The 26,683-nt window shown below is 41.3% G+C and overlaps 1 protein-coding gene across 7 annotated transcripts in view; it reads right to left on the bottom strand.

Moving 5' to 3' along the window:
* TFDP1 (transcription factor Dp-1) overlaps positions 1–22,515 on the bottom strand; it is a 37,607-nt gene extending 15,092 nt beyond the window's left edge. The window contains exons 1-3 of one of the 7 annotated variants that reach the window (XM_059493359.1): positions 22,464–22,515; positions 20,922–21,003; positions 8,524–8,590 (exon numbers count right to left, since the gene is read on the bottom strand). In XM_059493359.1, the coding sequence (XP_059349342.1) occupies positions 8,524–8,590; positions 20,922–20,933 (79 nt within the window). In that variant the 5' untranslated portion in view covers positions 20,934–21,003; positions 22,464–22,515. Of the gene's footprint in view, positions 1–8,523; positions 8,591–20,921; positions 21,034–21,157; positions 21,327–21,800; positions 21,935–22,463 lie in introns of those variants that run through there. The other 6 variants (XM_059493356.1, XM_059493355.1, XM_059493354.1 and 3 more) reach the window with 6 other exon arrangements.
* Between the last annotated feature and the right edge of the window lie 4,168 nt (positions 22,516–26,683).

Genomic DNA, 26,683 nt, shown 5'->3' on the forward strand with positions numbered 1-26,683 from the left:
GATCATCAATTCCAGTAATCGAGTGAATGGCCTATACAGGAATCAAACCCCCAACCCTGGCATTATAAGCACTTTATGCTTTAACTAACCCTCCCTTACTTCTCATGGTCATTGTTGCCCATGCTTTCTAGTTCTCCTGCCCTTTCTTTTGCAGGTCCAGGCATCCATCCACTACCAAGGAATGCAGTATGCTATTTATAGCTCATTTACTATTTTATTCCCTGTTCCTGTCCAAGTAATTCTCAAAATTCCCCACCAAACACTGATACCACATTTTCATTAATATAACCTATGATGACTTCAAGACCTTTCTTCAGTGCTAATAGCTCACTTGAGATACCCATTGTACCAAGTTCAGTTTTCACCAATTATTAACCTATGGGAGGACCATCCCATTCTATCACACCTTAGCTTAACAGGCTGATTAAGGACCTTGATAATCAATTTTTTTTTATTATTTTTAAGAAATTCAAGGACATAATTCTGATTAGATAATCCTTATCCACATGGTTGTTGACTCTTTCAAAGCATGACTTTGAAAAGAAGTAACTGCAGACCCTGCCTTTTCCCCTCCCTCTAGAAAAGCCCTGTTGAAGGCCACTCTCACATCTGTCCACACATATATTGCTTCTCTGTTAGGTGCTCTGGGCTGCCACAGAAGTCTGACTTACTCATCTGCCATTACCTGAGCCATTCCCAAATCAGTGCAGGCTATGCTGCTCTCTTTCCTTCTGGTACTATATCAATTATACACATACTGAGTTACAAGGATAGAAGCACCACTGCTAGCTCCTTGCAGACAGACAAGATAGACAATTTTCTATAATGAGTGCTACCCATTCACATTGTAAGTATTTCTTCTACAACAGCTTCCAAATATTACTTCAGTAGGACAACTTCATAAAGAACAATACTCCCATAAGATCCTCTAATCTTCACATTCACTCAAGAGACTTAATTATTCTGGTATGTTTTAAAATAAAATAATTCTTTATGTTATCATGTTGTTCATTAAAAAATTTTACACAATCAACAAAGACAAAAATGTTGTGCCGGTGTCAGTGAAGACAAGAGCAGAGGCTGGGGTCAGTGGTTAGGAGCAGATGCCCAGGAAAGCATCAGGGGCCTGGGCAGGCCATAAGCTCTGGGTGACCCAGAGGTGCTCCCCTATGCTAACAAAGACTTAAACACATCCTGGGCTGCATTTGGAAGTATATAACAGTAAGTGACTATTCCTTTTCTTTCAGCACTCCTTACACTGTCCCTGGATGACTCTGCTCAGTTTTAGGGCCCAAGGTGCAAGCGAGGCACTGGCAAACAGGAGAGAGTGCAGCAGGAAAACACCAGTGCGCCTTGGGTATTGGAATATGTCCTGCACAGGGAGAAGCTCAGGGAGCCTGGTGCATTCAGCCTCTGGAAGAGGTTAAAGTGGAGCAAGGGGTGTTATATGCAGAAACACTGCCTTCAACTGTTAAAGGGAAGTATAAAGATGACAGAGGACGCAACAAAAGGAAAAGAGGGAGCAATCACAAGTTGTTACTTGTGACAGCCAGGGAAATTGCCAAAGGCAGTGCACAGCAACAGGCTGCATAGGAGATTCCTTGGTAATACACAGCAAAATTCAAGAACTGAAGGCTCTGTGCATCAAAGCTGATCCTGCTTTGAAGGTAAGGTTTAAGAGATGGCTGCCAGCCTCCTGTTGCTAATAATTTTATTTTCTGAACAGAAATAGCTACCTTGCAACTAAAACATCCATGGGAAGGAAAGAGCACACATTATGTTTCTTTGAATTTTTTTAATTACACTAACATTTCCTGTAGTGCTGTGCAAGAGTTAATTTGTGCTACTGAGCCAACCTGGCTCTAATCAGAAACTACAAGGTTCATCTTTCTGTACAGCACAAACTGACTGGCAAGGAAACATAAATGTAAGTGAAAGAATAGTAACACAAGCACCACTGTTCAAAGCAAACTCAATTTATAAAAGCTATCATGAGTATAACTGCTCAATTATACAGACAACAACACTTTTAAGAGGATATTTTCAATGTCTCTGTCCAAGTGCATTCTATTTTCTCATTTGCCTCACATGCAAACATTTTAGTCATATTCATCTGCATTTTCAAAGGCTCATAATATGTGGGAGGTTTTTGTTTGTTAAATACAAGCAGAAGTAATTTTGTCAACTTAGATTTGCAAGTGACTGACAGCTCAGTTTCTCAAACAAATCTTGCTACTAATTCTTTAATTACTGTTACTCAGGAATCACTGCAATCCCTATAATCCTGTATTGTGTAGACAACATACAGTGTACATAACAGCATGTAAAAATTAAAACCACAAGTTTGTGAACAATTTTACTGGCATCAACTCTTCTTCCTTTTCAAAACAAATTATTAATACTGCTAGTACTGACACATCTTTTTTTTTCCACTTGAGGAGTTTGAGAACCACAGGAAAATGCCATTTAGAGCAGAAAAAAAACAATGTATACAGAAGGATATAACTACTACTACTACTACTTATATTCTCAGTGTCACAAATGTTTGGAAAACTACTTTTAGTAACTTATAAGCAATCATTAAACCTAAAGGGAAGTAGAACTTCATCAGTATGATGTTCCAGAATACCTCCAAATACAAGATAATGATGCAGGTGGAATCACAGAGTAATGGCATAAAAAAATTGCAGATGGAAAGAAGCAGCACTCTAACAAACCTGTTATTATCTGTCTACAAACAAGGAAGTGCTCTCTTTGGTTACTGGTTAACTCGACCTTCCCTGGCATATAAAAACAAACCAAAGAGTTTTACCAAAAAGAAGTCCTTTGCAGAATTTGACAGTTTAAAGGACAGATGATGCAGTTAATTAAGAACATTTTAAAAATCTTAAGATGACACAGAAAAAAGACACAGTATCAAAGAAATGAGTGCCCTCTGCAGACAGTGAGGTGGATCTCCTAAAAAGCTGACTGCTCCAGTTCTTGAAACAGTAGTGACTTTGAATTTGGTATTCAGGATAGAGAGGATGGGCTGAAGTACTCCTTGCCTCAGGAGCAGAAATCCCACTCATTCTAGATACTCTACCATTTTCTTACCTAATTTACCTTTATGTTTTTACTTGAGAAAAAGAGAGCAGTCAACAGAAAAGCAACTCAGTTCCCTTGTAATGCAGTCTCTAACAAACTAAGTTCTGTCATACAATAGACATGACAATATCCTGAGAGCTGATTCCCCACATGTCACTCCTGTGACACTGCAGTTGCTAACATCTCTGTCAGGAACACCATAAATATTTCATGTTATTTTATTAGTTAGTTATATGCTAATTTTCAGAAAATACAGAATTCTTTTTAAGGGTCTCTGTGAGACAGTACACAAATTATTGTCTCCAGTTGTGTGCCAAGCCAAGTAAAAGCACCTCTACTTACTGAACAAGCCATACCATCATGTTACACAGCAATTCTGAACTTTTGTACTGAAATCCATGTTTCCCAGTGTGTAGTATTCACTCACAATTCAAACTCCTACATGATTCTTACCATCTTTACATATGACTAGTAATAATTCAGCTATTACAAACCAGTTTTTCCAAGTCTGTGTTGAAATAAACTGGGGTCTACTTTTAGACTTTCCAAAATTCCATTTCTACTTCCAGAAATAGTTTTATTTCCTTAGCTTGACTTTAGACAGTATTAATTGGATTTACCTCAGCTGCAGTAATATAGATTTTATAACCAATTTCAAGCATCTGTTTGCTGAAGCATAATTCATGGTGTTCTGAAATTGATCTCTTGTTCTATTCCAAAGGAACAATTGCAGTCACTGTTAAAAATCAAGGAGTATGAATTTTCAAGTAAAAGTAACAATAACATTACTCTGCAAGTTTCTTGTCATAGAAATAAAAAGAACAAAACAATCTTATAGTTAGACAGCGTTGAAATACGAGTCTAAACACACCTTAAAATGTTACATGTTTGACTTTGATGTTTTCAAATCTGAAATGTAAATACAATTAGGCTATAAACTGTGAACCCTTTTTTTACAGTGTAAGCAGTGAAAGGAGCTAGAGACATACCTTACAAGCATTTTCTGGTTACATACCAATAATGCCACCTACTGGCATAAGAGAAGATCCAACTTTTCTTACTGAGTAACTTTTAAACTAAGAGCTTTAATTTCTCAGTGTCTAAAATTCATTGCCAAATAACCAATAGAAAACACAAACTCATAAGGAAGTTTTACTAGTTCAGCCCCTATTAAAAATTCTTTCTATCCTTCCAAACCATATGCATTTGCTAACTCTCAAAATTAATTAGCCAGTTGGAAACCACCTTCCTGGTTACCAAGGAAAACAAACCTTTCACAGCAATAGTGTTTTTTCAGGGCTATATGGAGTGTTACACTCCAGTAATAGAAATGCACAGGGGTATTAGAAAACACAGGCAAATTTACAGGCAACTTCTTCTGGAGTTTGCACAAGCACTGGAGGAAACACAAGCTGCCATCTCATTTCTACCACAAACAGGCTGATACCTCTTACTTCACACTAGAGATGGTTTTGAAGCAATACATTTTTAGAGCATTTTCCCAAAGGTATTTTATGTGCATGACTAATTTATTCAAAACTGCATGCGGTTACTCATTATCAACAAACCTTCGTGGGGTCGTTGTTTGGGGTTTTGGGGCTTGTTGTGTTTCTGTTTGGGGCTTTTTACATACTGTTTTCTCCTCTTAAATAACATTCTGTCTCTGCTTTAAAACACAAATCCTAATCTGGAGTTCATGGCTGAGAGCAGTCTTTCTGAGATCAGTCTCTCCATGAGATACTGGAAGCAGGTCCCCGTTTGCTAAAGCAAAAAGGTTTTCTACACTGGTACCCTGTTTCTGTCAGCAGACATCAATGAACAGTCAGGAATGAGTGTATGGATAAGACTTGCATACAGAGATTATTCTGTAACATACCCTCTCTATCTGATTCCAAATCTTTAGGACTTTCTGAGCAAGAGGTTGTTCAGCATAACTGTTCAGCAAGATGGTGATGTTCCCTCTTTATTATTCATCTAAGAAACACCAGCAACATAACCCTACCACCAAAACTCAAGTCTGAAAAGAACTTATCCAGTTACCATACTTCTGCCAGTACAGATTAAAAATTCACAGAAGCTCATTCACAGCCCATTTTGAAAGCATTGCAACAAATCTGCTCAGGCTGTGAGAACTTTTGCATCATAACTGGTTTTGACCAGAAGAGCCAATCTTTGCTTATCTCTCCTACTTGAGTCATATACCTTATAGTCACATACCACTTAGTCACGTACCTTATAGACTGCTGACCACAATGTTATAGAACTGTTTCACCAACAATATTCTGCTCTTTTCTCTTTAACCCTGTTTTTGCAAGCACGTCCTTATGACCCAGCACACAAGTAATTTTTTGTCCTCTACCATCCCCCTAAAACCTTTATTCCTCTGACAGCTGAACTCCTCCTCCTTTCACATCTGGCTGGCAACAAGTAGGAACTGAAGCAAGTAAAAGATGGCTTGTTGGATTTTCTTCTCAATCCACTGAGTTTCAAAGTTGGACTTTTCCAAAACTATGACAGAATGCACCCTCTGGTATTACTAATCCAATGACTTTGAGAGCTGTAGGAGCAATAAGAAGCATGAACTTCAAAAAGTAGCCAGGCTCCTGCATTCTCCCTCAAGAGCCTGCCCCAATACTGTTGTCAAGGGCAGCAGATTGGGCTAAAAAAACCCCTCATCTGATACAGTAGGGAGATTCAACCCCACAACCAATATCAATCATGCAATGTACTCTCAACCTCTTCTTGTGATTGACTTGCAACTTCCAGAAAAGAAATATAAAGAAAAATACAAAATTTCTTTCCTTAAAAGAAATACAAATCCAAAGGGGAAGATGAAGAAAAAAACAAAACAAAAACTCAAACAAACAAAAATATCAAAAACGCCTTTTAATGTTGACCACCAGATAAGAACGTAAAGATTTTTCCCTAACCACCTTCAACTCCCCCTAAAAAGTACACCAGATACACTTCTGCTACCCTATGGAAAGCTTACTCCATGCTTGTTCTAGACTGAATCCTCTCCATCATGAAATTAAGAGAAATTCTGCACAGATTTTAAGAAATAGCAGAGGACAGCACTTTGTTGATATAATGGCATGCAATGCAGATAGCTACTTTTAGAGAGAGCGATGTACTTTTGTGTGTAGTTGTCAACATCAACATTTAAAGACTGCACAAAATCCCCTAAAAATTATAAAAAGGTGGCAAAGGAAAAAAGCACTACTTTAGTGAATAAATCCTGATACATATCTGAGTACTTTAGTGACAAATAATTGCAAGTTTAAGCTCGAATTAAAACTACACAGCCTGCACATGAAACACAGACAAGCTAGAGACAAGACCCACAAACTGATGAAGCTAAGAGAAATAGCTGTTTTTTCTCAATATTAAGAATTAGTAACTGTCTATTAACTTCACAGAACTCCCCTAAAAGCAATGAGCTGCAGAAATGGGCTGAGGACAGTTCAGTTTGCTGTGTTATACATTGAGAGTAGAGAGCATGACTCAAACTGGATGAAGTGCAGGGCTATAATAAACTATTTAATAACGTGAATTTATTTACAAAATTCTATAAGCAATAAAATGCCCTCCAATTTGAGCAGTTGTACTTAAAGATCTATATAATAATGGAAGAGTCATATTTCCAGTTCTTGCTGTCTAGACTGCACTGTTATGACTAGATCTCCACTGACTGCAACAGGGTCTAGACACCTCTGTGGGTGTAAAATGTACCCTCCTAAAGTATGTGCCCTGCAAAAAATCACTGTTACTGCCCACAGGGTTAGGCCATACAGTACAGCTGCTAAGGATCAGGTACCTACTTGCACACTTGTCTAGCTCAGGGGGGTGTGAATGTGTTTACAGAAATACACCTCTGCCAGTTAATGCCTGTCTTTACTCGACTCTTAGTGCCCCCTCCACCAAATGCAGAACAGGACAGATTAGTGGGATATCCCCCTTCTGTAAAGCAATGTATATTTTAGAAAAGGAAATGTCCAAGACAGAGTCTAGGAAGATGCCAATAAAATACCTGCTGTACCTAGTGGTGGTGACAGAAGCTAAATGGTTTCCTGGAATGGTATACAAAATACTAGAACAGTAACACTAAAGGGGTTCACCTGAATTGGACTACAGGTTAATCTGGGAGTACTGGAGTATTCCAACAATGCTTAAAGCCAGTAGATTAGTCAACAGTAATGTTTGCAGACAGTAAGCAAATGACTGTGCTAATATAAATTTCACCTTACTTCATACAGCCTATCAAAGGACATCATCTGTCACACACAAGAATAAAGCAAACTGTTATTATTTGGAAGCAACAACAAAGGAAAATGGCCATTTCACCAAAATATATTGTGAGGTGCCTATGAACCAAACATGATGTTGCACAGAAAAATTACTGATCCCTCCATACAAAAATGACTGATACTTCACTTGAGAGTCACACATATAGTTTTAGTCACTTGTATTCAAGAAAGTTGATGAAAGCAATCAAACAGGCCCAAAGGATACAATAAGGAAAACAGAGGGGACAAAGAGCACGTCTGATGAGCAATCTGGGAAACAGTGGCTAGATGGCTGTCAAATTAGTAAAGACTGTTAAGATACTCAGTTGTTATTTACAAAGAATAGACAAACATGCTGAAGAAAATCATTAACCTGATAAACAACTGTCACCAGCAGAATGCATAAATGGACAAGAAAATACTTTACTGGAATTAGATAAGAATTCTACAGTCTCACTTTGGCAGCAGCCCTCCTGTAAGAAAACATGAAATGCAGTCTTCAAAGGCAGCATGATCAGTTTACAGGAGGGGTTACATGACACAGCTGTCCAGAACTGCAGGGGCCTGGAACTCAGTGTCCCTTCTGCTTTTCCCCCCAGCCATGCTAACCGGGACAGTGCACCTCCTAAGCTTAGGTACCCTCAGTTCTTTAGCTCACATATCAAATTCAAGTTCAAATTTGTATCTTGTGTTTTATTCAATTGCTTAATGGCATTACATTATCATACATGCACAGGCATTATCTGCAAGACCAAAACAGTTCTGTTCACAATATATTCTGAGATAAGCTTGCAGGAGAGTGGATGCACTATCATAAAAACTGTCATAACCCATTTTAAACTTCTACCCCCCTGCATTTTTTTTTCATTTGCTAACACACAGTGCCCCAAAGATGCTTCAGAACATCCTGGTCTTTATACTCCAACACAAGCTACACTAAGGAGATCACATGTAGGACAAACCACCACTGAAATGCACCTGTAGTTTCAAGACAATTATAAACCACAGCAAAACTACAGTTTGCTTAGTGATTCTATGACTTAAGAAAAACTTTACAAAAGCTATGCTAAGAAAGCAGCTTAAAGCCAGTAAAATGCATGACAACTAAAAATCAAGAAATGGAGAATCTTACTAAGAATTGTGTTCTTACCTTTTCCAGGACTTAGGTTTTGGTCTATAAACACCTTAAGCTCTCCATTGGCTTCAATTAGTCCAGCCTGTTAAAGAAACAACTTTTATTAATTTTACAAACACAGATAGCCTTTTATTGGTAAAGATGAAAGGTATCTTACCAGTGGCCTCTACCACCCTCATTTTGTCACAAACCTCCACCATGTTTGGAGTATAGTACTTGTCAAATTTTAGGGTCTTGATTTTATAAATGCCACATTCTTTAGAGCAAGCAGAAAATAAGTGTTCGCCAACTTTGCTATTTGTGTCCTAAGCTCTTACAGTGTGTATGCACTGTTTTAACACACAACTGCAACTACTCCTTTCTCTCTGTAGATACTACTCACCTAATACACAAGGTAAAAACATTACAGCAAAAACAGCACAGGCAGTGGAGAGTGCCTGGGCCATTCTAATCAGGAAAAATATCATTAATAAGAAATATATTGAGCCTTTCAATTATTATTTTTTTAAAGACCAGAATACAAACCTCTAAAATTAAAAAAGCTATAGGGTGACATAAGGCTTACAAAGCCATCACCATCCTTTGAGAAGTCTCACAGTAGGGATTACTTTCAAAATACTATTAATTGAATAGAGAACAGGATGCAGTAATTTCTTTGTACCTGCAGACAGAACAGTTCTGAAAAAAAAACTTAATGAACACAGGACACACTGTTTCCATTTAGAAACAACAGCAAGAAAGTAAATACCTGTACTAAACCACAGTGTAGCATATGGAGTCCAGAGGCTGAAAAGTCCTGAGCTGCATTTTGTGCACAGCAGGTACACACAGGCTTCCTGACATCCCTGAGCAAGGATCAAGGGCTTTGCTGTCAGCCAAAGCAGCAAAACCTTCTCCATTACAAACAAGTCTACCTGAAGAGCCCGACTTGAGATCTGCCAGAAGTTTGGGAAAACAAGGAAGCCACTAGGTGATGCTGTGGAGCCACTGTTATCCAGGTATCTCAGACCAAGGATTTCCTACCAAAGACACAGAACTTAAGGAAACAGGAAACTTTCTCTCCTCAGTGAATGGGGAGAGAAGATGATGGAGCACAGGAGACAAGCTGGAATAAAGGCATAAAGAGCAGTGGCCTGTAATGGCGTGGCAGCAATGAGGACCTGGACGCACAGAGAAACCGTAAGTGGGCAGAGAGTAGAAGGGATGGATGGAATGAAAAGCCTGTGGCAGTTCTGTCCTCCATTCCCCCCTCCTAACAAGTAACACAATAACATCGTTTTAGAGAGGCTGCCACAACTTCTCAGCTGCTTCAGAACACTGCCTGTCCTCCTTGCCCACATCAGGGATTTCTAAGACCCACTTGAACAGAGGACAGTTTTACCTCCCTGTTCCCAGGCACCAGAACTCTATAAGCCTCACTCTTTATCACACTCAACCACATAATTCAGAAAGGCAACAGACTACATCAGACACCTCCAAAGTAAAAGGTATACTCATCAATATGAGACCAAAATTGTGTACAGAGATGTTATTAGGGCTAATATGGCAGCATGACATTCCAGAACACTGGAACTCCATGGGAAAACATGAAGGAAATTTTTTGGCTAAGTGTTACCTTATGCTCCCATTCTATCTAAATTTCAAACCAGAAGTGTTAAACCACACAGAAAGTGCAGTCTCATTGTCATATTTCTTTCAATGCAGTACTTAAGTTTGTATTCCACAGCAGAAAGAGGCTTGTACTCAGGACACCTGCAAATTCTTCTTTCCATGAGAATAAATAATGATTATAAATGAGACTGGAAAAGCATTTAATATATTGTGGTTTTAATCAGAAAACCACCAAGAAAATGGCTGTTTTAATCTGTAATGTCTTTCTTTTAAGCATATGAATTTAATAATTTTCAATTATTAAATCCATTCATTGGTTTAATATGCAAAGGCAAACCTGCACCAAGTGCATGTCAGTTACAGTGATATTCCAAAACCAAATATTTAAGCTGTGATATACAGCAAATTCAAGTATTAATGCAAATCACTATTTCAGTAATTGAAATATTAGGCAATTCAGTAATCAACTACTTATTGGTTCCTTCCATTTTCTATTTATTTCAAATTAGAATGTCTCCAGTAGAACCTTTTGGATTCATTTGAAGTAAATGAACCAACATCATAGTATCAAATAATCTCATAATCTTCAAGTCTTCTTCATAATTAAAACATACAGTGAAAAAATATTACCCAAAACAATATGTAACTCCAAAAAACGTAATTTAATCTAGCATTACAAAGGTTCAGGTTAATGATACATGCCCTATACCATGCTTTTGTGAGACTGAAAGTACAAAAGTCACTGAAAAACTAGAGAACATTCAGAGAAAAACACCACACTTAATCAATAAAAGAAAACAATTTGGTAAAATTTAGAGAAAAGCAATCACTGGATAACAAGCAGGATCTCCTCAGGGACTGCAATACTAATGAGCAATACAGAGGTCACAGTTCCACCACCTTTCTTCCACTTAGTAAAGGTTCACCTCTAGTAGTTAAAATGGCACATATTCAACCCCTTTGTAAGCATACACCCAGAAAGACCCCAGACAGCTATTGGGAAAGAAAACCATGAATCCCACAGCAAAACAGAGCCCCCAGCTGCTATTACTCATAGTGAAAACTCATTTCTAGTGAAAATTCTGTTATTCCAGCCCCAGTATGCTCTTCACACTTCTGAATACACTTTTAATTCTAAGGTGAGCAAAACTTATCCCTGGTTGAAGGGACAAGTTTTGGTCAAAGAAAACTGAAAAGCAAAACTTCCTTCCCATACAGAATTCTGGGGTCTCTGTTCTGAAATGGAAACACTAGACAAAACATCTCTCTGCATGCATTTTGAGGACATTCTCCCTGTTTTTCAAGCCAGGTTATTTTGGAGGAAGCACCAGGATTACTCCCCTGGGACCCCTGTAGCACAGCACCGAAAAGAAAGAAAATAGAGGAAAACATGACTACGGCTCACATTGCATATATTATAGCTGCAGATTCACAATGAACCAAAAAAAAAAAAAAAGAAAACCCCAAAACAGCACCAAAACCAACACCTTCCATCCCACCCCCAAAAACACCCACCCAGGAAAAAGTATTGGATTTTCCCCAATGGAAAGGTAACTTTGTGTCAGGAAGAGTTTACACATCAAGGAAATTCTATTTTCTGATGAGAAAATACACTTAGTTTTTAGGCCTTATCAAGCTACTTGTAACAAGATATTTGGATTTTTACTATTTCCCTATGTATTCTTGTTGTATTCCACAGTTTCTTCTTATCTTCTCATGATCCTCAATCTCAAAATGCGTTACATCCTTCGATGGTGATGTGGGGCTGCTTGAAATAATAATGCTCTTTACATCTGATTTTGGAGACTTATTTAATGTATTCAGCTTCACAATTCAGCAAAGTTTTTCTCTTTGAAGACACATGTTGGCTATGTCTACTTCTCTACAGCTACAAAAAGAAACCCCTGAAACCCTAAACAGGCAACAGATACAGATACAGCCTTCATCCTTCACACACTGCAACAAAACCAACAATGATTTTTAAAAATTGCTCTTGACATCCAACACAGCATCAAAGCTGTATAACTTAGTATCTTCCCACGGAGCACCAGAAAGGAGGGTGAAGCCCACTGACAAATCAGTAGATCTGGTAATTTGAACTGCAGAAGCCGTGGTGGTTTGGAGATCCCAACCATCACCAAGGTTTGCTCTCAGCTCATTGTTCAGAGCTCCCAGGAAAAAGAAATTAACTGAAGGGCTAAACATATAAAAAAATCAACTAAAGTTAGCTTCAGCCTGCTATGAGATCATCTGCAGTCCTAAGGACTGGGAAGTCTATTTCTGTTTTGTTTACAAGTGAAAACTGAAAAGCACTACAAGTGCCCTCAGCCTGAAAACCAGTAAACTGGGAAGTATCTTTTTGTTGGGACTGAAGTTAAACTGAAACAAAATTTTCTGAAGATGCAGAGATTTTCAGTTATTAAAAAAATCCCTAAAGATTACAAGAGAATAATTTAGTATCTTACTAACAAGCTACTATTTGCAGTCTCTGAAGTTATGCACTAGAAAATTAACATCCTTGCAACAAAAATATAATTTCTTCCACAGTTTTCCAGCCTTGCAATTCAATTTGTTAATAAAAAGTGGCATCAAATTATTCACTGAACCTTTAAACTAAACAGGAAAATATGCAAGGTGAATTTGGACTAAAGGACAAAGAACCTATAAAAGCAAGAAGTTTATTTGACAAAAACAAGACTGAACGAGTACATGTGCTGTGTATATCAGATTTAACCCAAGAGGCACACTGCCCCACACTACTTCAAGTAAGTATGGGGGGGAGAGAAGGGTGCTTTTGTGCCACAGAAATACCCCTTCTACCTTGCTCCTAAGTAATGAGCCCATTTTAAGAACACTACCTGAAAAAGGGCTGAAAGAAGAGCAAAAAGGGTAGAGATACATGAAAATAGAGGTATGTGCTATAAGGCTGATTCTCAAGACAGAAATTTTCAGTTGTTAACAGCAGATCAAACCCATAGAGCATGGAGGCACAGGACTGGGATTGACAAAGAGATCCAGGCGCCAAAGATACACAAATGGTTAAAGAATGGGAGTAAGAATGGGACAGTCTGAAAATGAGACAATTTTGGGACTGGCTGGAAAGACACAGAAAATGAGCTAGAAAATCAGATGGAAGATGGCAGAATTAGGAGTTGAGGTGGAGAAACTGTGAGTCACTGAAAAAGTACAGGCAAAACAACTGATGAGAACCTAAGAGAGCTTTAATGGAACAATGAGATCAAATCCTGTGAGAGGCAGGGAAGAACATGGGAAGTGGGAAAATGAACACAACCTAAACTACAGCTGAAAGGGGAAATAAGCTGGAACTCGGACAGAGAAGTTCTAAATAAATTAGGAAAGAAGTAAAGACAGCAGAATCAGAAAATGGAGGAATTGTGAAAGAAAAGCATTTCCACGCAGAGCCTGTCAGGGCATTTGGTGCTGTTGGATTGATGGTTGGACTTCTTGATCTTGGAGGTCTTTTCCAACCATAACAGTTCCACAATCCCATGACCAGGATGAAGCTTCTGCTGTCTACAGGCATTTGCAAAGCCAATGCAAACAAACACCCATCTTGTGCAAAACTGCAACTAACTCCATCCATGATGATCCCCCAGTCACTTTAAAGGCAACATGTCCAAAGGCTCCGTGCCATGCCATTTTACCATGGGCTACTTTATTGACAATGCAGGGTTTCTTTTTTTGTTTGCCTTATTTCAATATCAGGAAGCAACAGAAAATAAGCAAAGTTACAAAGTGGAACTGGAATAAAGCTTATAATCAGAAATAAACAACCTTATTTTAAGACTGCTTAAACAACCTTTATTCTTCTTTCATCCCTATCCGTATGCAAATGTCATTTATAAGAAGATGATAATGAACTATTTTCCCCATTGGTTTCTCATCTCATGCAGGGACCAGAGCAAACGTGCTCTAGGAATGAAATATTATGCAACTACAAAAGATTATTATGAGACATCCATTTCAATTTTTTTTTGCAAAAATTAAAGGGCAATCAAGATATTAAGTAGAGGAATATTGTAGAAAAGGGCAAAAAGTTCTTAAATTTAAAACATTTGGATTTCATTTTGAAAATGAAGCCAGTGAGAACTATTCTTTACTGTATAAATTGCATAAAAACATTTGAAGTTGGGCTACGGGAGTTTGATTGTTCAAAATTCTCAGATGTGTTGTTTTACTGTGTTTTAGCAGCCTTTTTCTGGAACAGAGATAATCACATCACTTCCTCAGATCATGGCAGTACCTTCAAGATTAATGTGTCTGCCAACCACTCAGCAATGAGCTGCACCACAGAAATGAGCTTTCCAAAGAATATTTTTGAATTTTACCTTAACTATCAAGGCACAGCCAAAGCACTAAAACAAACGTCTGGATACCACACAATTGTGAGAGCAAAAAGCTAAATACAGGCGAGAAGTTCAGTCAAACATTGTCGATGCAGGCTCTGCTGATACTGCAAGTGAGCTGGACACTGAGCAGTACACAAAATGACACCCAATGTCTCCTTTACTGCAAAATATGTCAAAACCATTAGCTTCTTGGCTTTTCTTTCTGACAAGAGCAACACATCCAAAATGCAGCAAAAATTAAATTAAGAACTCACTAAGAAGACCAGTCAAATGGTGGTCCTGTCCAAGCAGCCAACAGTTCAAAAACACCTCAAGAGTGAAAAGTCACTCCATGGTGTTGGTGTTGCTTCTCACAGTTATTCAATTGCTCAAGTGAACAACCCTTGCAAAATTTAAAGCTGATGTCCCCAGCACTAACCATGAAGCTGTAAGAATGAAGCAGAATTGAATGTGAGACTCTTAGCGGTGAGTATGACATCAAAGCACTGCTTTTCCACTTTTACCACATAAATTAATAAGAAAATAAAATCATCATTAGTATCCTCCTGGACTAAATGACCACTAAATGTGGAGGTACCAGCAGCAGCCACTTCCACAAGTACCTGCTGCAACCACTCTAGGTTTGACCAAAAGAGCAGCCAAACCAAGACTTCAGAGCAGCTTCTTCATCAGCACCTGAACCACAGCCAAAATCAACAAATAACATTGCACAGGACCCTTCCAGAGAGCCATTTGCCTCAGCAACCTCCTTATCAGTGTATTACAAGGCTGGAGTGGCCCACGGTGCAACTTTCAACCAAGTCTGTGTAACCAATAATGCAATACTGGAACCCTCAGCAAATGTAATGTAACACAAGCCAGAAGCATTTCTGGGGAACATGGACCACTGTACATCCTTAAAATCAAGTTGTCTCCTACCTGAGAAGTGTTTCAATACAGACAACATTTAGCAAAGGTTGATCCATTCTTCTTCCCACTCCTAATTAGCCATAATAAATCTCCATTAATAGATAATCACTCAGTCAAATGCAAATACTAAAACAACTGATTCCCAGCATAACCTAACTTCTAAAATCTGCATTTTTGTTGAGCCTGTTGCCATCATAGTGTAGTTATAAAGTAAAATACTGCAACATACCTATATCAAGCCACTACCATTAACTGGCACATACAATTAATAAAGTTTAACACTTACAGGCTACAAGAAAATGCGTCATTTAGATAAATAAATTGGCAAGGTGACAGGCAACTTCTGAGCTGCTATTTCCTGATTTTATAATACAAACCAACATAAGAAAACAACAGCTCTGACTGCATGCCTGGAATGTATAAAAGAGAGCTTAAAGATCACTTTCCTTTTGCCTTCTTTGAAAAGGCAAATTAAAAAAATTAGCAACGTTCAAAATCCCAAACAGAGATGCCTTTTTAGATGACCTAATTTCGTAATATTATTTGATCACTAGTTTGCAAACTTCTGGACATGTTGGAACTCACTAAAGGCAAACACAAGTAGATCAAGCTACTGAACTAAAATGATATCAAAGAAGGTGCATGACCACTTGAGATTCCTCAAAGACTTAACTTCTCTAGTCTGCCTCAACGAAATTTCCAGTACAAAACCCAAAAATAAACATAAAAGGAAAAATGCATGCTGGTATTTTAAGAAAAGTCTGAAAAATGTTCTGAAGACTTCTCAATACTTTCTAGGGATTGAAAGTGCATCATGTAAAAAAGGTCAAAAATAAAGTGGTTTTCCTATTTCCACTGGGTTCTTGTTTTCATCCCAAACTCAAATTTTTTAGACTTGCTCAAGATTGATGTAGAAACATCACATGGAAGTCACTAAAAAGTACAACTTCTGTGGTGTTCTGGCAAAAAATTAATACAAAAGCACAGATTTTGACTTTCCACAAAAACAGCAGCCCTATTAACCTAACTAGCAAAATTGTGTGAAGAAACCAGTTTGCTGTGGGTTTTTCTAAATAGTCTTTGAGCAAAATATTAGTAATACTGTGAAATAAATTCACTAGATTAAGCTACATACCTGAATGTATACTGAATAGTTAACTGAAGTAAACCACCAGCATTAATTCCCACATCTGTACATCTCTTAAACAGTAATGTCAGATCAGGTAATGAACTTTTTGCACTTTTTATGGTGTGTCCTCATATTTCCACATCTTCACAGGGCTTTCTTTGCAAAACTGGATATATCTGCCATATCTACTACTCAGTAAGATTCATGCAAGTACCATAAAAACTAAAGAGACACAGTAATTTTTATACAAACTAGAGATCAAGAGAAAAATCCCTCATAAAATAATTCAAGCAGAAGATGACAGTAGAACATAATTTTTAAGCATAAATTAAAAAACCTAATTTTAGAACAAGCAGTTCCAAAGCCAACACTACTGTCAGTTACCTATGAAACAGTAACTCAAGAACAATTCTCAAGAAAGGTATTTTAGTCTGTGAGAAATTCTGAAGGCTAACAGTGGTATGTTGGTTTCAAAAGTTTTTCAATGTTTTTTTCCAACTTCGAGTTCTCTGCGCACAATTTATTTTTACATGGCTTGAAGCAGTCCATCCACTATTGGTGAACAGAAACAATCACAAACAACTAGATAAGAATATTTAATTTATATGACTGATAGGAGAACAGAGGAAACCATACTGATCCCTTTTGTCTAGCCCCTTTCTCTTCAATATTCACTATAACACCATGCACTAGACTATCCTCAATAACAGATCCAGTTCCTGCAAGTGGTTGTATTAAGAGTACGGAAATTTGGCAGAAAATAAACTCCACTATTCCTGCTTTTCTTCTCCTATGTAACACTGAGTCTTGGAGAAAAGATCCACAGGTTTGTCTTTCCCTATGGCTCCTTGAGAGGCCCCAACAGTTCAGCAGTGTCAGAAGTAACTGAGGGGAGAAACATGGTCACCACAAGTTGGATCTTCAGCCATTCTACAGAAGCTGGTCCTTTAATGGTGGAAGGCACATTAACCAATACTATTAAAGAAAGTATTTAACATCTTAATTTACAGATAATTCTCAGCAAATAACTGATTATAGCTGAATGCAAAAGTCGCCAGAAAGCAGTGTGGAAGCAGGAAAAAAATTAATGTGTCAAATTTGCTTTCTTGCTACAGTAATTCCTTTTACTTCATTCAGTGCAGCACCCTGGCTAGTTTTAGGCCTCCAAGGGTGGACAGGTGACCATTGCACACAGGGAACTGCTTTCCCCCCAGCTATTACCCCCATGAATCCAGTAAGGAGAACAAGCAGACTGAGGACCTTGGCTGCACATTGGCTCCTTCAGCTCCTGCCTGGAAGGTGCCACATTTGTAAGTAGTGGAAGAGCTCACAGGAGATGAGACAAACTCAGAGCAACACTGATTAACCAGAAAGAGGAGTTCTGCCTAAGATGGAGTCTCTGGAGACTGCCCATATGCAATGACCAAGAAATTTCCCACACAGTGCAAATGTAGATGTAAAACTGTACCAAAACCTACTGACCTCAACTTGTCACCCAGACTCTGAAAAGTAATGCAATGATCCCACTCTCAAGGTATCCAAGTCCCTGAGATACAGCAATTGCTGTTCTCCTGTCCACACCTATTTTTTCTTTTTTTCTTTTTTTTTTTTTTTTTTTTTGTTTTTTTATTGCACAAACAGTAAAGTCTTTCTAGGAACTAAGATGTCCTGAATTGAATGTGAAATACCACATCTGCCTAATTCTGTTAGAACTGCTTCTTAGCTGCACTGGTGCTCATAAACTCAAAAATGGCTGTGCTTATTGCTATTACCAGATCACACTTCTTTTTTTTTGTCCTTTATCTTTACTGCACTTCAGATACCCTACCCAAAACATAAACTGATATACCCATGGATACTTTAACCTTCACAAGCCAGTATTTCTTTTTACATTACCACTTTTCAAGTTATCCAGCTACATCATTATGATTATGCACTTAAATTCCACCAGCAGGCTCTTAATTAAGGTGCTATGTATGAATGAATCCTTTTCCCCCCACCTCATAGCTTCCTGACTACTGCTGAGGAAATCAAAGTATTTTGCATAAAACCCCAAAATATAAATGAAAAAAAAATTAAAATCAATGTTTTGCTTCTTATTTTCTCTTGATTGTATGCTCTGCAAAGCATTAGAGAGATACATTTTAAAGTAATACTTCCCAGAATTTAGAGACCTGGACCATATAGTTCATAAACATTATTTTGCTAGCTTATCTGATCACTACTTTTGCAATTCTTCCATACTTTATAAGGGATGCACACCTCAGCTGCAATCCAGGCTGGAGCACCCTGAACATGCCTGGCCATGGAAATGCCACCTGAAGTCCAGACTTAGGACTGTAGCAGCACAGCCCTTCCCACAGTTTAGCCACCTCAGCTCTGCTGAGAAAAAGGGAAGGAAGGGGCAGGAGCAATCATCAACTATGCCATCTTCTTCACCACTACATCTCACAGTTAGAGCACTGGATGGGTGACATGGCAGAACCACAAGCCATTTATCACAGCAATATTTTCACATCAGAATGTTTAAATTTACAGCAACACGGGTTTTCAGAGACTCAGTGCCCAGTAATTTAGTGATACTGTCTGTATCATGCTGAATTCCATTATTCTGCTTGAAAAAGAACCTGGACTTTGAACAAAAATATGGAAATATATCTCTTCCCTTCTGAAAATTAAAATAAGTGTTATACCAATTAACATCTCTCTGTTATAGCATTAAACCACAATTCATAGGGCCCATATTCAGATCTAGAAACTTAAAACTTCCCAACACTCACTACACATTTTAGGTGTCATGTAATGGTGGGTACAGTCTGCAAAAAGGTAAGCAGTTCATATTTCTTCCCTGAGGCAGGTTTGAAGTATATGTAGATGTTTTTAAGAACAGGTTAGACAATATTCAGTTAAGATTTCATACCCTTTCTAGCTACCCTGCTCCAGTGCTCAAGTACACTTAAAATTTTGCCTAAAACCTGACCTAGATTTTCATTTTTCCAAATTCAGTTGATTACTTCTTTAATAAATATATCGAAAGCAATTTCTTTTTGGATCTGTAGCACCTTCTCTCATTTCTTAAGTTTACTATGAGGTTGGTTATTCCTTCCTTTCTTCCTTAATTACTCTCTTTCCTAGAATAAGCTAGATCTTTCAAAAATAAGGTTTGTTCTTAAATATCTCATTCTCACTTAGATCTAGCAGGACATTCATCTGTATTTCCAGGTGCTAGCAACTCTTCATTTAGGTGATCTCTCTCCCAAAAGCTAATATTAAACAAATGCACTTTGGTATCTCAATTACTTTGAACTGTTTCAATTTCATCTCCTAGTCTAACACACTCCACTTTCGTTTTCTTCCCGCTTATATGGCATATCATTCCCTGAACTCTGCTATCTGTCATGTACTTGGCCACCCTTATCTCTTCCAGGCAAGCTTTCAGTGACTACGTAGGTCTGGTTGCTTCTCCACACATTAAGATGTTTTTCAGCTGAACTGCTAGAATTCCCTACAGGATTATTTTTTAAACCAATCACTCTTTCATGGAAATCCCTGCTATTTGAGGGCTGCAATACTCCACATTAGGCTGCAACCTGCTGTCTAACTCAGTGAGTTGTGTCACTCTTCTTTAGCTTGCATGCTGTTGTTTTTTAGGGGTTTTGGGTTTTTTTGAAAGGGGAGATATGGTCTAATTTGAATACAGACTAGTATATTATCTTATTTTCAATAAGAAAACATGAAAGCCCGTAATATTAAGTATGAACAATGACTGACATCTTAAAGGCAGAATAAACTGGAATTTTTCTAATGAGTACTGGAAGAGGTGAAGAACAAACATGCTCCATGAGGCAGGTCACAGAATTGAAGCTGCCAACCTTAACGACAGCAGCAATGGAAATCTATGGTGAAAGTTCCCAAAGCTGATTTTTACAGACACTAACGAGCATCTTTTGGTAGACAGAGATAAACAATGAATGCATATGGAGAATGAACCATCTTCCCTCAAATGTCTGATGCCTTCCTGAACTCAAGAAAGGACACGTTAGTTGACAATGGTAGTCAAGACAGCACTGCCATCTGAACAACACGTGCTGGGTTTTTTCCAATCCAATCCAAACCCAAGTTCTTTCAGTGTTCAATATGAAAGCACATAATGACAACGGCCCAAGTACTGTTATTAGCATAGGGAATTCTCAAGATTAATCACTCTGAAAAAATGGCAGCAGATCTGAAGCTGGTTTACGCTGTCTACAGGAAAACAGCCTAGGCTTGATGCACAGTGTAGATAAAGTTCCACATATTCATTAATGCCAGCTATTATAAAGCATGACCCCATTTGCTTTTGTTAATAAAAACATTTTATGCTCCCATATTGTATGTGCGGCAAATATACTTACATCTTTTGCCATGTTACCAAAGACTAAAAACCAGTCGTCTTAAAATCTTGATGGCTGCAGGACACAGGGACAATGCTATTTTCTGGAAAGCAGAAAGCAAAGACAGCACCAGCTATAAAAAATGAAAGGAGGGAAAGTTTTTACAATTGAAATTATTGAATACTACCAAGTACAATTTAGGTTTCTTTTTGAAAAAAGCCCACGTTTTAAAAAAGGGAAAAGTTTCCCATCATCACCTTTTCGTCCCTGGAGCCCCACGCTCACGTGTGGGGGGCACTCCTTTCCCGACGGCGGGGGAGAGCCGTGCCCGGGCAGAGCGAGCCCTTCCCCCGCCCGTGCCCGATCCCACGCGAGGCCGGTCCCTGTCCAGCTGCGCCCCTTCCAGCACCGAGCGCGGGCACGAGCACGGCCTCCTGCTCCTCCCCACCCCCATTTCCAGCAGCAGGCACAAGTAGGCCCCAGGGGCAGCTCCCCCCGGGGCCTTCCAGCCCCGCTTTTCTCCTCCTCCTCCTCGCCGGCGGACGGGCCGCGGCCGCACCGGGCGCCACAGACCGGGGGCCGCCCCTGCGCCCCGGGCACCCCGCGCCCGCCCGCGCCCCCCGACCGGGGCCTCACCGCCCAGGCAGAGCCCTGAGCCCCGCGCCGCCTCCCCCCGGCAGCGAGGGGCCGCGCTAATCGCCTCGGCGGCGGCGGGGGCGCGGGCAAGGGGGGACGCGCCCGGCGGCACCGCCGGCGGCCGCGGGGGGAAGGGGCGGCGGGCGGAGTGCGGGTCCGCGCCGTCCCCATCCCCATCGCGCCCGACCCGCCGCCGGCGGCGTCCCCCGCCGCCGTCCCACGCAAGCCCCGGTGCTCCCATCCTCGGGCGCGGGCTGCCCGCACCTGAGCGGCCGAAGGCAGAGAGAGCCGGCTCCATGCCCCGCCGCCGCCCCGAGACAGGGACCCGGAGCGCGGAGCGGGAGCACCCCCCGCCCGCCGCCGCGCTGCTGCCGCCGCTTCTGCTGCTGCCGCTGCGGAGGCGCCCGACTGCACATGTGCGGCGGCTGCGCGGGCCTGGCGGGAGGGGGCAGGGGCGGGGGGAGGCGGCGGGACACCGACATCGGCAGCCCGGGAACAGGGGAGGGAAGCGGGGAGGGAGGAGAGGGCACCGGCAGGGACCGCCTTCCCCCCCCGCGCTCCGGGGGAGGGGGTGCAGGCAGAAGAGGCGGCGGGGCAAGAGGGTCTGCCCCGGCGGGCTGTCACTTCCCAGCGCTCCTCTGCCCCCGCCGGCCGCCAGCCTGCCAGCCCGCGGGGCTCCCGGCCGGCCGCCCCCGCACGCCGTGGCCCCGCACGCCGCGGCCCCGCACACCTGCCCAGCGCCGCTGCCGCCGAGGGGCTGCCGGCGGGAATGGGGGCGGTGCGGGTAAACTAGGGGGAAGAGCGAGCGCAGCGGTGCCCCCCCACCCTCACACGGACCCTGCGCGCGCGACCCCGCCACTCTTCCCCCGTCTCTTCTTCTTTTTCTTTTTTTTAAATAAAATTAAAAAAAAAAAAATTGAAACTTACACTTTTGTGCGTCCCCCTGACGCTGCGCGCTGACGTCACGGGCGCGGCGCGCCTCGCACGGGCACACGCGGAGCGGCCAAGCCAACCCGCCCGCCCGCCGCTCCAAGGCGCGGAGGGAGCCGGGCATGGAGCATGCGCGGGATTTTCGCGCCTTCTTCCGACTCCCCGCCCGCCCCGCGGTGCCGCGCGGTGCCCGCGGGCGCGGCCGCGTTGCCGGCGCGGAGCGGGACCCGGCCGGGCAGGGCCGTGCGGTTTCGTTGCCACAACATCCTGCTGCCAGCGCTTCCTCATCGCGCTCTGTCCGGCCGTTAGTCGAGCAAAGTTTCGCTTGCAGCGATCGTTGCTAAAATTAGGGATTTTGTGGTAATCCAAGCGAAAGTTTTCCTTCGGGCGGTTGCAGCTCTTAACCTTGCGCCCAAAACTAAAAAGCACCTCGGGGCGCTGCAGCCTCTGCGAGCAATGACGACCGCAGGAACAGAGCATGTTAGCGAGGGTTATGTGATGTAATTACATCGTTGTCCTGTAAGTTTTGGGGAAAAAACCCCAAAACCTGCAGCGTTGCTGGGGGGCTGCAAAGGCAGAGCTGTAATTGGGGGAATTGCGGGAGAGCAGGGAAAGCTCCAGAGTCGTGCGGCTCACAGGGTGGATGCAAGGCTGCTCGATGGGGAGGGAGGAAGCTACACACAGTTCTGCACGGTACAAGGTTGCTCATAACGCAACGAAGAGAGGAGCAGGAAGTAAAAGGCTCGTCCTTTCGCTAAATTCATGCTGCTTCCTGAGAACGAAGGCTAGCTGGGAATAGAACACACCACCGCAGAGCCGCTACATTGCAGGAGCAGACAAACCCAGCAGAGAGGGTGCTGGAGGAGATGCTTTTCACGAGTCCACGACATTCGCATTCATTTTTACATCTCTGTTGTTTGGTTTCTTTTTTTTTTAAAGACGTTGAATTGTTGTGCTTTACAGTAATAATGAAACACTACGTTCATTTTCCTGATAAATAGCAATCTTTGGAGTTCTTTATTAACAATGCCCCCCTCCTTCCCCTTCCCCCCCCCCCCCGCCCCCCGTGCTGCTCTAGGTTATAATCCCATTTCTTCATTCCTCTTGATTAAGCTTGAAGGCATTTGCCATCGAAGAAAGAAGGTGATAATGAAATTGTGTTTGTAACATTATAACTTTTCAGAAAGCAGCAAAAACTTTCACACACAAAACCCATAAACCAGCTGCAGAAAAAAAAAATGCTTCCTGAAAGACATCTCCAGTTGATAGTGCCGCTCTCCACCCTCCAGGTCATATATATTGTGCCTAAGGGTTCAAACCGTCTGTGTATCTCACGTCCCTACCCACCCACCTCCCGCTCTTTTGTTTTACATTAATTCCTGTAGGAAAAACACTTGCGAGTCAACAGAACAAGCACAAACAAGGAGTGTCCCCGTTTGCTAGAATTTATTTTGATACATACTAACTGCCCAAACACGCCCAACTCTTGGGTAGTGGGGTTTTTTTTTCCTTCAGCCGAGGGTTGTTCACAACTAATTTGAAGTGTTTGTACCAGGGAAAAAAATTTCAACACTTCTCTAATCTCTGAGCACACCTTTTGCAGGTATTTTTGAGCTTTAGGATTTCGTTTGTGATAGTAGTAGTGGCAGGCTATTCCACTTCAGAGTTTTCTGGGGAGTACCTCTCCCTTTTAAGGGTTCACAAAAAGCAGAACAGATCATAACTTTAAACAGCACCAGCGCGGCAGGAGTGCATGACAGACGCGAGGAAATTGTCTCAAGAGGTCATGGAGTCTACAGGCAGAAAGCTTCCACAGATGCCAGAGGAAATGCCCGGGAACAGGGATGCAATCTGAACGCTGTGATCTGTGCAAACTCATGACTTAATTAAAGAGCTCATGTCACCTGACCACCTTGTCAGCATCTGGCCTCGTCGGGAGGTACTATCTCCCAACTCTCAAATTTCCACTCTATTTCAGGAAATAAAAAATTCAGCTTGGTACCATAACTGAAAATTTTACTACTCTCTGATCGAGGTTTTTCCCACAAGGCAGGATCAGTTATCCCTAGGTCACTCTTGTGACAACGTTGTCCAGTTTGTTGTCTCCAGCCAGCAGAAGGTTTTCCCAGTCCCACTGTCTCCAAAGTGTCGGTAATCCCAAGCCGGCAGTGGTAATCACCCAGCAGAGGCAGTGGGAGAACCCAAGCAGCAAATCTCCTGGGCTGCTGACTGAAGTAGGTAGAGACATGCCTTGCCCTCCTGCCCTTAGGGGTTGAGTGGGCTGCACACCTCGGAGCTCTGAAGACATCTCAGTGTTCTTCCTTCTCCCTGCAGCAGCTGTGTTGGCTCCCTCGTTGTCAGGTCATCAACACAGGATGTCTGATACTTTGCTGCTCCTTACAAGCTATTGCATTTCCCACAAAATAGCAACGCTGTTAGTGTGGCTTGCCTCTTGTCATTCAGCGATCCCGTTTCCTCCACCTTTGGCATTGCCCACATGCTGGAACACTGCCAGGACTGGTTACTGAGCAGAACTATGGATTCCTTCCCTAGACAAACCCCAGGAGTGCTTTTGTGGTTAGACTGTTCCTGGGTTCGTTCCAACAGGCAAGACCACACTAGATTTCTCACCCTCTCCATCAAGCATCATCGTACAGCAATATTCTGTCATGCAAGGCACCCCCACATCTTCCTGCCTGCAAAGCTCAGGATGTCCAATCATAAAACAAGTGAAGTACAAGGCTTTGTGAGGATGTTTTCCCTCGTATTTGAGAATGATAGGAAGTATAAATTCTTACAGCTATGTAGTGCCATGGATTCTGTCCACCATCACCACATTCTTGAGCCATCCTAGACCTACATCAGTCACAATTTCAGGGAACCACCTCACAGCTCCCACACATACCTTCCTACTGACGAACTGAAGCCACCTGCTCTGTATGATAAGCCACAAGTAGGGTGGTTGTGGGTCCATACACACCAATCTGACCCCAGGGCCAGGGAAATGGCTCACAAAGCACAGCCCACACGGCCAGCTTTTAAACTGCTTTGGTTCCTTTATTGTCACAGAATTATCAAGGATAGCAATTAAGGGGTAACACACAAGAACTCAAATTTTCAGAAAGCCATGCCAAATAAGCACAGCTAAATCCACCTACAAAATAAATAAAATCCCTCCCTTCAAAAAAAGCCCCTGAATATCAACCCCAAAATAGGTTAGCTGAATGAATTGCAATTCAAGCATAGAGCAGACCTGCCTTTTCACTCCCTTAAGTTCAGCTTGACCATAAGAATATCCTCTCATCACTTAATGAGGCTTCTGCTCTGTATCAGCTTTTCTGTATTAAAATGATATTTAACTGGTCATTAGTTAATGAATGAGATAGAACCACTGTCCAACAAGCTGGAACAAGAATTTCCAGAAAAGACAAATCAGTAGATTTTCCTTTCAGGGCTTCTGGAACTCTGCTTTAATTTTATCTGCCTGACACAGAAAGAGAATATTCCACAGTACAAGCATAAGGTTTCTGAAAAGCTGCAATTATATCTAAGTGGGCTGGTTATGCAATATTCTCCCCATTTTTCATACAGGAATGAGTGATCATTCACGAATAAGGTCTGTTGTTTCTGTCCTAAGATCATATAATGAGAGTACTCCATTTGGACATGGAATTATGCATGGAGCCATTATTTGCATTTCACAAAATATTTACAGTATCTCAATATACCTCCAGATTTCTATGAGGCAATCTCAAATGTCTGATTGCAAACAAACTTACCATATGTCTGGTAAGATTATTATAATAATTTGCACTTACATCTAATATTGAACCAGGCAATTCAAATCTGTGTCAACAAAGAGGCACAGAAACTGGTACTCACACTAACCTATTTATCTTCTCCCAGTTCTCCTAAAGCCTAGCCAAGTTGTCCTGGTTTTGGCCAGCACAGAGCTTTTTCACAGTAGGCATGAGAAGGTGGAACCTGGAGTGGTGTGGGCATGTGTACCTTGTTATTATAAACTATCTCACCTCACTGCCAGAGGCAGGGAAAAGGGGCTCCCTCTCTTAGTTTCAGGACGAAACTGGTGGGGAACTGTTGTTGTCTGGGGCTCCTCCTTGTACAATTTTGTTATTAATATTGTTGCTGTTACTGTTTTTCTTATCTCATTGCTGTTTCCAGTAAATGGTGCTTATCTCAACTCACAATCTTTGCCT

Source organism: Ammospiza nelsoni, chromosome 2 (assembly GCF_027579445.1).
Source record: "Ammospiza nelsoni isolate bAmmNel1 chromosome 2, bAmmNel1.pri, whole genome shotgun sequence".
In the NCBI taxonomy this organism is placed as follows: domain Eukaryota; kingdom Metazoa; phylum Chordata; class Aves; order Passeriformes; family Passerellidae; genus Ammospiza; species Ammospiza nelsoni.